The 10,978-nt window shown below is 36.5% G+C and overlaps 1 protein-coding gene across 1 annotated transcript in view; it reads right to left on the bottom strand.

The window, feature by feature from the left end:
- Window positions 1-6,574, bottom strand: part of DNAJC5B (DnaJ heat shock protein family (Hsp40) member C5 beta) — a 32,762-nt gene extending 26,188 nt beyond the window's left edge. The window contains exons 1-2 of the mRNA XM_042869807.1: window positions 6,487-6,574; window positions 4,195-4,322 (exon numbers count right to left, since the gene is read on the bottom strand). Coding sequence (XP_042725741.1) covers window positions 4,195-4,301 — 107 coding nt within the window. The 5' untranslated portion in view covers window positions 4,302-4,322; window positions 6,487-6,574. The remainder of the gene's footprint in view (window positions 1-4,194; window positions 4,323-6,486) is intronic.
- Between the last annotated feature and the right edge of the window lie 4,404 nt (window positions 6,575-10,978).

Genomic DNA, 10,978 nt, shown 5'->3' with positions numbered 1-10,978 from the left:
ATGTGAGAGGCAGCGGGATCGATGCCCGCATTCTCCAATGCTTTTCAGCCCCATGCCTGTACTCATATCATAATGGGATGTGCTGGCCTCTGGTTTTCTGCTGGGAGACTTCTTCATGTCTAGATTGCAGAAGAACAAGAGAGATGGAGGAAGGATCTTGTTGAAGTTCCTAATGGGGTCTGGAGCAAAGCAATTGTTTCGCTGTAATTCCTCATCACTTGTGCAATTGTGGGAAGACAACTATGCCTACTTTCTGGCATTACTGTACAGTGACAATGAGGATGGGCAGTAAGATGAGGAGCATGCCAGAATGATGTTTATGCGGGTAGTAGCCCTTCCCCTGAGAGACAACCTCAATGGCTGCTGAGATTTTCTGAATGTGGGGATATAAAGGCTTTGCGTGAAGCAAAGGAGAATCCCTGCCTGAGTCCACTTATTGGAACATTCTCTATCCTTTATGAAATTACTGTTAGTCTGTTAATTGTTGGAAGAGTGGTACACCTCAGTGATGTAGGGGAGGTGCTCCCAAAAGCACCTCCCTTTTTTCTTGATTTTGTATTGTATGCGTTCTGTGATACTAGTCTTTGACTTGACCTTTCCTGATGATGGAATCTATTTGTGAGAGATAATTAATTTGTAATAATATCTGCTTGAAAGATGAATTTGTACTTCTTATCTCATCAGGGGTGTGTCCTTTTCCAGTCTGAAGAGAGGGTTGTCTGAGGACTTACCTTGTGCTGGTCCCTTCTAATTTTACGGTGGTTATAGAAAGGATATTTCCAAGTCTATTCAGTTCTGATTGGCAGGAAGATGAAATAGAATGGGGCATGATTATTACTGAAGGGATATAGTTATTCTATTTTTTGTGGTTTAACAGTAGAAGGAGCTTTTTATGTGGTTTTTATTTTGGAGTTTAGTAGCAGCAAAAATAATAAAACCTTTTGCTATGTGGTCATAGCATGTGAATCACACTGTTTTTTTTTTTTTTTTTTTTGCCTTCTTCTTTCCTATTACTACTTCATCCAAGAAGTCCTTATCTTGGAAATATTGAAATTAATTTAATTTCTGAATAGTTTTTGCTTTGTTTACTAATAGTAATATATTTTATTTTTCTTTGTCAACATTTTGAATATTTCTATCTTTAAGCTACTCTGTAGGCTTAGTTTTCTATGTCTTAAAGCTCTTGTGATATTCAGTGCAGTTCAGTTTGCATTGTGTTCATTTTATCCTTCCCTTTTTAATTTATTCTAATAGTATTACACATGGATATATTAATCTTGTAGGAAAAAAATTACTTTATAATTTTTCATACACTACAAAAATCTTGAGTGCTTTAGTATTAGAGAATGTATTTTTCTCAATACTCTGGCTATATAAGAAAGGTCTAGGATTTCTGCATTTCTTCCCTGCAAATGCAGAATTTTTGTCACTTTGGAAACTGCCTGAAGATTTTTAAAAATAGAAAAACCTGTGATATCTAAAGTTTTACTTCAACAATATGTACTGTGCCTATTGTTTGAGTGGAACTTGTGATCAGTTTATGCTTTCACTTTTCAAAACTGGGTCTTTTCAAGCTTCTGAAGAAAACAGGAAATACCGTCCTTCTGCATACTGCTTCACTGTCAGACTGGAAAGCAGAAGTCAATGGACAGTTTAAGTTATTATGCCTTTTTTTTTTCTAGAGTTTTTTTTTAATTTTTTTTTTGGTAGAGAACTGAAGTTAAACAGATCTCCTTTAAAATTCTGCTGATTAAAAGCCCGTTAGCATTATCTGCTTGAGAAATTAGATTGTGCCAAACTCCAAATAAAAGCACAGAGAGGTAATTCTGTCATGTTTATTAAAAAGTAAATTTTGCCCTGGGCTGTGGTAGTATGATTAATACTGACTTAATTAATAATGGCAAGAAACTCAAAATCAGGTATTGCTGGTTTCATACCTTATACTAAAGAATACCAGTTCAGCAGCAGATTTTTGGATTAGCATAAATTAATCTATAATTAAAGCAAATCTGTGAGACTGACTCATCATTTTATCTTGCAAATATTTACAGCTACTTCATTAAAAGTGAATCCCTTTGACATTTCCACTTTAGTGAGAAGCAGTCCTTTTTTTGCTGTAATTACTAATAAAGATGGATAAAGCACTACTGTCAGTTTTACCACACATTGTTGTGTAAATCATTCGTATTCATGTTCAGCATGAAACAAAGTTAATTTCATTCTACATTCTTCCATGACAACTCTCTTCTTTGGGGACTAAAGAAGGCCTCCTTTCCAGAATATTAAATGAGAAAAGCAACGAGAAAGCACAAAGTTTGATACAGAAGATGGTTTCTGCAGCTAGGCTGTACTACTGGGACACAGGAGGTGCAAGTCATGAGTGAATTTGATACTGTAGTAAGTTTATCCCCTAGTGGTATAGTTAAGCAAGACAACAGAACCATGATATAGTTTTGTTTCCGCTGTACACATAGTTTGGCTGTTCATTACTGTTCCTGCTTCTGTTGAACACGTGCTTTTTAGGAAACAGAGAGATACAATTTGTTCAAAAAGAGTCCTAGCAAAATTCAAGCTAAACAATAAAGCAAAAAGATCTATATCATAACCTCTTTTTCAGTTCAAATATGTTCTTACATTTGACAGTGTGTTGAAGCTGGGTCACTAATACACTGCAACGAATAATGTCCTTTACAATGGTATAATAGACATTTTACTATATTTATTAAGCCTCTAAATACAGGTCTGGCATATTTTGATGTCAAGAACATCTATTCCACTGATGACATTTAATGTTCTTTCTCTTTTAGTAGCAGCAGAGCAGATTTAAGAGCAAAAAGACCCATAAAATCTTCTGGACTTACTTCTAAGCCTTGTTAAATTTCAGCAATAAAATACATTTCATCATATCAATAACTTCTGCTTGAGTGAAACTTATTTAAAGTCCTCCCTTCTTTTTCAAAAGAGAAATTCTTTTGCCAGTTTCTTTCGGCTGCTGGTTACGCTCACTTAATCAAATACCTCATTTTGGTTTATTGCTTAATTGGTTTTAGAGTCCATCCAGCTGGTTTTGGTTATGTCTCTCTTCTAAACTGAAGAAGCCCCTTGCACCTAACATTATTCCTTTTCAAAGTCTTTACTGTAATCAAATATGTTACCAGCTTTTTTTTTTATTTGTTGCTTACTGATGAGATAAACTGATTGTACTTGTTCTGTCTCTTAGTGTTGTCCTTGAATCATCACACACTTTTGCACATAGGCTTCAGTTTTCAACATACTTCGGGAAAAGGTGTTAACACAAGAACTGGATGTGCTATTCTAGGGTTGTGCTTTACAAATATGGTTTGCTTTCTTCAACAGTAACAGTCTGACCTCTCATTTGTCTGGATTCAAGCAATTAAGATAAAGTGCACAGGTTGATTTTGGGATGAAATCGGTGGCTTCAAAGAGAATCACCTCTGAATCTTTTCAATCTCACAGAGGAGAAGGAACTAACAACAAATTCTGAAGTGCAAGTTACTCAAAAGGGTTTACCATTATACCTGTGTCAGATGCATAAACAAGCGTTGTGGCAAATAAATGTAAATTGTTGTACTGGTTCCTACCATCAGTATTTTTTTTTTCTTCCTTTGTAAAAATGAACTACTCCATGGTAATAACTTGTATAACAATACAGTGTTGAAGATTATGCTGGATTAATTTAAGAAGGAACTTTGCTGAGTGTGGATAATTTCTTATTTTGCAGTTTTAGACAATGACTCAGAAGCAAGCACTTCTGTTTGCCATTGCTTTAATTGGTTGGCAACTTCAGTCTCAACTTTTGATGACATATTAAAATCAACATTAGCTTTTCAACTGCTGATAATTTCAGCATTTTGAAGGATGGCAAGCATTAAATCCCACAAAAGCAGAAGTAAGTTCAAAAAGGAAAAATTTCAGGAAGAAGCATGAACACACACACGTATACATCCAAAGTAAAATAAGCAGTAAGAAAAGAAATAAAGCATCATCTTAAGAATAATTTTGTTTTCCACTACAAGATGATAAATATAAAAATGTTAGCAAAAACATTCAGTGTTTTAGCTCTGTAATTTCTATGGGAGGATAGTCCCAGTGTGTGCAGAACACCGCCTCAATTGCCATAATAAAAAAAAGTTGCTTGTGTTTTAGACACATTTCAAAACACATCTTGCATACCTGTAGGACTTCTTAATCTCATCATGTGTTGCTCCCTTCTCTAGGGCCAGGATTCCATATAATGCTTCCCCTGATGTTGACAAAGCACGTTGCCTTTGTTCAGCCATATTAGCAGTGCATTACCAAAGCTGCTAACGAGGAACAGAATTTAAAATAGCAGGGATTGCAAGTATATATGGATAATATTTTTTAGAAAAAGTTAAAATCACTTATACAATTTACAGGATAGTAAAACTAAAACGAAACTCCCTTTAAATTGCTCTCCATTCCTTAAGAGATTTCAAAGTATTCCCCATATGGGGAATACCTCCCCAGGTGGGAATACCTCTACAGGATGCTCAGAATAACTGCAGTGCCAACTTATGTGCCTGAGGATAGGTGAAATGAATCTGGATTTAGACACATAGGAGAGTGATCTCAGTTTTATTGAGTATATTGTTTTATTTATTGCAATCTTACGTATGGGAAATACTGAAGTCAACTAGAATCCAATCCTATTTGAAGCATGGTTTACAATACAAGAATTTGGTCAGAATTCATGAGCTGCTTATATATCTACCATGGTAACCTTAATGTACAGTGCAAGTGAAAGTTTAGCACAAGCCAACAGATTTAGTCCTCTTCAGATCTATCATTTCTTTCTTCAGGTGTCTCAGAGGTAAAGCAGACAAGCAAATGATTCTGCACCAAATAGGCTCTGCTACCTGCTTGCCGTTCATAATTTATCCTTCTGGATTTGAGGAACCAAATTTCTTAAAGCAAACCTAGCTAATGCTAGGTAATGACATGAAGAAACTTGAATATGTATGTAAATTATGTATAACATAATTTAAAACACCAGATGTAGAAAACTATGGTTCATAAAGAGAAAGCTACAACTCTCTGTTGGCAGACTTGCTACAGCAAAACTCTCACTGCAACCTCTTCATTTCTTTGGATGTTGCACCTTTCTCTAAACGTTGACAAGTGATGACAGAAAAAGTCTAAAGGTGAGCTATAACTCCAGATATAAGAAGAACTTCTAAGAACCTGCTCTGTTCAGTAAGACTACCCACTCTGATCTTTCACCCCTCTCACTGCTGAGCTAGAAATACTATCTTGCTGTTATTCATATATTATTTACTAGTCCACATTTTGGTTCAGAATCAGTCATGTAACACTTTTAAGCTCCTCAGCTTAACAGTACTAAAAAGAAAAGCAAATACCATGTAAATACACAGAGATGTATAATATAGCCAGTAATACTGGTACACAGCATATGATTTACTAAGCAACTTACACTAAGTAGTATTCACTTTGAAGGAAGTTTTCTTTTACTACTAATCTAATACAACTCATGGTCTTGTGAGCAGCTGAGAAAAAACCCTTCCTATGTTCAAGTGTCATACATAAGCTACCAACTGAATAGACAAAATTTTAATTTTAAAATTTTTAAATTAATAATGAAATTATGTTCAAGCTTATAAACACTACTTGATCAACTGCAGTAGTTACAATGCTACTTGTTGATAATATGTCCGTAATATATTTGACATAATCTTGGGATCTACCCTGATCACACAGGAATCTTGCAAAGCACACTGAATCTGATAATGCAAAAGGCAATGCTTGGCAACCATGTAAAGTCGCAGCTATACAAGATTATTTAAAAATTCCATTACATAATTATGATTATCTATATGGCAATCCCAGAACATAAAACAAAATTGAAGTCATGATGGATTTTATTCTGAAGAACACTGTAATTTGTACTTTCTCATAAAATAATTTTAATGGCCAGTCAGCTATGGAAATTTAAACTCACTAGCTTAATCAGGCTTCTACTGATTAATAGCCTTGAAGGTCTAGCTACTCAAAGTTATTGCTTACTTATTTAAAGCAGTGCTATAAAATACTAAAAGAACGAGGAGATGACAGTTTTCTAGAAAAAGTTATGCTCTGTAAATTAAGGAAGATAAAATGGTTACAATTTTAGTACTGGATTCCTGATAGCTAAAATTATGTTGGAATCCTATTTTCAGGCTATGTATTTTTGTTCCAATAGAAAAGTGACAAGAAGATACTGTTTACTTCCTTGACTGACAATAAATAAAATTCCAATAACAATCCCACATCCCCTGGGAGAATGGTAACATTAGCTAACATAAACTTTTTCTGTGCAAATCTTATACTATCCAGGATTAAGTACCTTACACAAGGGTTCTAATAACAACCCTTTTCTTTTTTTAACCACAACCCTAACTCATCCGGATTTGCAATGAAAAATAAGGCAAGGTGATTCAAATAACATACCTGCTTCAAATAGTGATGGAACAGTCTGGTGTGTATAAAGTCACAACATCATCAGTTTGCTATCTTCGTGTCTCTAGGCAAATATAATCCAAAGGGAAAGAAGTAAGTGCCAGCAGAAGCCCCGTTCCACTGAAAACAGCTGCTGCTTTTCATCCTTCACATTCAAGGTTAAACAGGTCAGTGGAGTCTGATTACTCTTTTTGTTCGTTTGTCCAGTATCCGATTGGTTATCTCTCAGGAAGACCTATAAAAGAATGAATAAAACATTCATGAACCTAGAGGCTGGTATATCTTAGAGTTATTGACACAAAAAAGTATAGCACATACATGTATTTAGGTAGCTGTTCTTTATTTGTGCTTTACTCTTGATGGAATCTTGAATTTATCATTTTTTTTTTCTTTTTTAGTGTGAATGTGTTTTTTTAATGATACAACAGCTCTAAATTTCACTTCTTTGAGACCAGCAATGGCTTCAGTTTACTACGCAGTCTCTTCAGGAGTAAGACTAAGTGAAGAAGATCCTTTAGACTCCTCCTAAATTCTTGTAATATTTATATCAAAGCAGTTATGGGGTGCCTTCTTTTATTCTAATATAGCTTTTCCTCTGACATATCACTGAAAAGTCTAGAGAGCCATTTCTTTCCATTTGAAATTGAGAAGACTGTTAATGCCAGAGACTTAACAGGATAGCTCTTGGGATGACATCTCTGCAACCAAACATGTTCATCCTTGAAACTAAACCAGTTCATTTACTCCTAAGTAGTGCAGAAGGGATGGGGAAGGACGTTATGAGTTCATAACAGCTCCTCTCTGCTTCCTCCTCACACTTCTCCCCTGCTCCAGCATGGATTCTTCCTGTGGGCTGCATTGTAAGTCCTCCTTAGTGCACAGTTTCTATCAGAAGAACATACTTCTTTGTAGGTTCCTTTCCATAAGGCATAGTTCCTTCAGGAAATATACACCTTCTCAGGAATGGGACTTTCCATGGGCCACAGTGTGGATATTTGCTTGTGTGTAGTCCCCTCCACAGGCTGAATGGAAAAGCCTTCTTCACTGTGATACTCAAAGGGTACTGCAGGAGAGAGAATCTCTTTTCTACTGTGGTGTCCACCATGGGTTGCAGGAAAACACCTGCTCTGGCTCTTGCTCTGCTTTGTCTGAAGTCTGAGTTTGTGGGGCTGTTTTTCACTTTTTTTCCCCTCCCAGTCCTCGTTGACTTACAGTATTTTACTATTTCTTTAACATTTTTCCCACAGTACCACCAGCATAGTTGATGGGCTTGTTTCCAGGACATCAAAAATGGAGTAAGTTCAGCTAATTTTATTATGTTGAATGAACACAGTAAAACAGATTGTTCAGTCATCATGCCTGACCTCAAACTTTGAGATAACTTTATCATTATTGAAAAAGGAAAAAAAAAAAAAAAATACAAAAGGAAGAAAATAAAATGACCTTTTACCCAAATTCTCTGTAGTTACGTACATCCTATTAGCAAAAAGAAACCAGCATTCTGCATTCTTGTCTCATGGGCCGTTCTGTGTGAATACAGCTCCCTCTGGTGTGTTAACATTGCTTTGTACCCTATAATGTTTTTTCATAAGAATTCTTGGTTTGTTTGAAGAAAATGAACGCTGTATCTGCACACCTAGGTGGTTTTTTTTCCGTTGGGAATCATATAGTCTAGGTACATTCCAATGAATCTTTAAAGGATTCAAACTTTCGTGAGTTATCCTAACTCTTTCTTCAAATCATCTATATGATTAGAAGAACAAAACATATTGTTTAATATTTATCCACTCTTTTTTCACTTTTGCTTTTTGTATCATAACACGTAGTTACCTAATAGTAAACCATGACCCCACCTTAGCAGTCAATGCAAAACCAAGACATTCCTTATCCCAAAGGACCTCATACCTAAGTAAGTCTTACTTACGTTTTACGTTCCACTTGCATGCTACAAGCATTTCAAAACAAACAAATCTCAACATGTCTGGAAACATGGAGCTGTGTATCAGCCTATATAAGTTTGAAAGTTGGCCCAGAATGAGAAGGAGATCCAGAGTTTCTTCAGAAGCTTGCAGCTGCACAGAGGTAGGGGTTGAAGAACTCTGAGTCACTCTGGTCCTTCCCCCCACCGTTCCCTCCTTTTCCTGGCTCACAGTAAGTTCAGAAGCTAAGAGCCTGGAGCTGAAAGACAAGTAGGTACACACACCTGCATGAAAGGACTGGCATCATTGCTCAACAATGGTGTGAATTTTCAGCTTCCAAGATAAGGAAAGATGATTTTTGAAAGCTGATTTTTTTTTTTTTTTTTTTTTTTTTTTTAGTTTGTTGAATCAGGTGTTGTTAATATTGACATCACCAAAGCATGTAAGAGATATAAGTGATTAGATAGGTCACTCCCAACCTCTTAGAAGAACCTACTGATTCTTGATTCTAATGTGAGCAAGGAAAGAAAACCTCTGATTTTACTCACAGAAATTTGGAAAGCGAAATATATTATCTTATTAATCTGCTTTAGTATAGTCAGTGGGTTAAGGAAGGTGCTCCTTCCTACCTGCTGAGCACTGGTGAAGCCACACCTGGAGTGTTGTGTCCAGTTCTGGGCTGCCTGGAACAAGAGACACCTTGGAATACTGATGAGAGTGCCAAGAATATGAAGCACCATTCCTATGAAGAAAAGATGAGAGAGTTGGGACCACTGAGCCTAGAAGATGGGAGGTTCAGTGGGGATCTCATCAGCATGTATAAAAGGAGAGTGAAAAGAGAATGGAGCCAGGCTCTGTTCAGTGGTGACCAGTGCCAGGACAAGAGGCAGCAGGCACAAACTGGAGTTTCCCTGGTTTAGTGGTTGGCAACCCTGCCCACAGCAGGGGGATTGAAACTAAATGATCTTTAAGGACCTTTTCAATCCACTGCATTCTATGATTCTATGATTCCCTATGGTGGTTCACTCTGAACACCAGGAAGCAGTTCTGTGCTGTGTGGGTGATGGAGCCACTGGCACAGGCTGCCCAGAGGCTGTGGAGTCTCCTCCAAGTTCGTCAGAAGCCATCTGGACAAAGACCTGGATACTCTGCTCTGGTGTCCCTACTTGGACCACTTGGGTCCAAGGGTTTGGACCAGATGGACACAGAGGTCCCACCCTTTCTCAACCATTATGTTAATTTGGGTGTTTTATTGCATTCAATAAAAGTCCTGTTTTATGTCATCAGTAATTTCTAGAATGATTCCACATAGTTTCCAGCCCTGATGCAAGCATGTAAATGCTTCCTTTCCCCAAAACTTTCCTAATCTGATTACTTTTATAACTCATTTCTCTGACTTACTCTGCCAAAAGAATGGTAAGAACACTAACATGATACTGGCATTTATATTGGAGACTGACAAGAAGTGAGAAGATAAAGGAAGATGAGGAGTCTGAAACAAGAACTCTTGCTAGCTGATGACTTTTCTCAGGTAAATGAATGGCAACTAGAAAAAACGACCTCTAACAAGTAAAGCATGAAGATGTGAGTGAAGTATGATAGGTTAATAAGATGAGGGAGAGTATGTATCCCAATAATGGGCATTTACAGTGCTAATGTGTACCATTTTTTCAGTTGTTGAGCATGATCTATCTTTCATTCTGTATTTGAATATTTTGCTGTGTTGATGTCAATTTTTATAGTACCCAACTGAACAACCTAATCAAAGGGCAACAGATTGAGTAAGTGGAAGAGGATGCTTCTGCCAAGATGTGCTGGGTCTCTGGTTCAGGACTGAGGACTGATTTTTGTTAGCAAGAAAAGAGTGCTTCTGAGGCAGCTACCTCCTCCAATGTTCTTCTTATCGTTTCTTCTCAGTTAGTTCTGAATCACATGCTCTACCTGATAGGTATTCCAAAAATATTCTAAAAAAGAGAGAATTGTTTAAAGTGCCTTTCTTAGGAGTGAGTCTTGTAAGATCTCAGACAAGCCCAACAATTCTGTGGCAATAAATTACATTCTTGTCACATTCCTGTGTTACTGAATAGTCACTGTCATTATGGTTTCAAAAGAAATACAGAACAGATTTAAATAATATGATTGCATTGCACCCATTTTTAAATACATATAGCTATATTGGAAGTAAGGTATTCCATCTGGTTAGCCATCTGTAACTCCATCTATTCAAGGAGTATTCATAAGAGAACAACCATATATTTGAATTCTCTGAACATATTGTGACCTTCTGTTACTATTCACATAGAGTATCTCAATTTAAATGTATTTTGGGTTTTTAATATCTCTCAACAACTGTACTATTTGAAAAAGTAGCAAACCAAAGAAATACAAACCTCAAATGAACAGTCTGTTGCATATGCAAATTGCTCATGCCTTTACCTGGTCAGTTTGACCCAGAGGAGTAATCCAGAACCGTAACTTCCTAGCTCATGCAAATAAAACCAGTTTGAAGGCTTGGTGGACTACCTAAGTGACATATATATAAACACTTCTTTTATAAAATTATA

The sequence above is a fragment of the Lagopus leucura genome, unplaced genomic scaffold (genome assembly GCF_019238085.1).
Source record: "Lagopus leucura isolate 7727_CA_CO unplaced genomic scaffold, USGS_WTPT01 Super-Scaffold_100002, whole genome shotgun sequence".
Taxonomy (NCBI): domain Eukaryota; kingdom Metazoa; phylum Chordata; class Aves; order Galliformes; family Phasianidae; genus Lagopus; species Lagopus leucura.
This window is presented reverse-complemented; position numbering and strand designations above follow the sequence as displayed.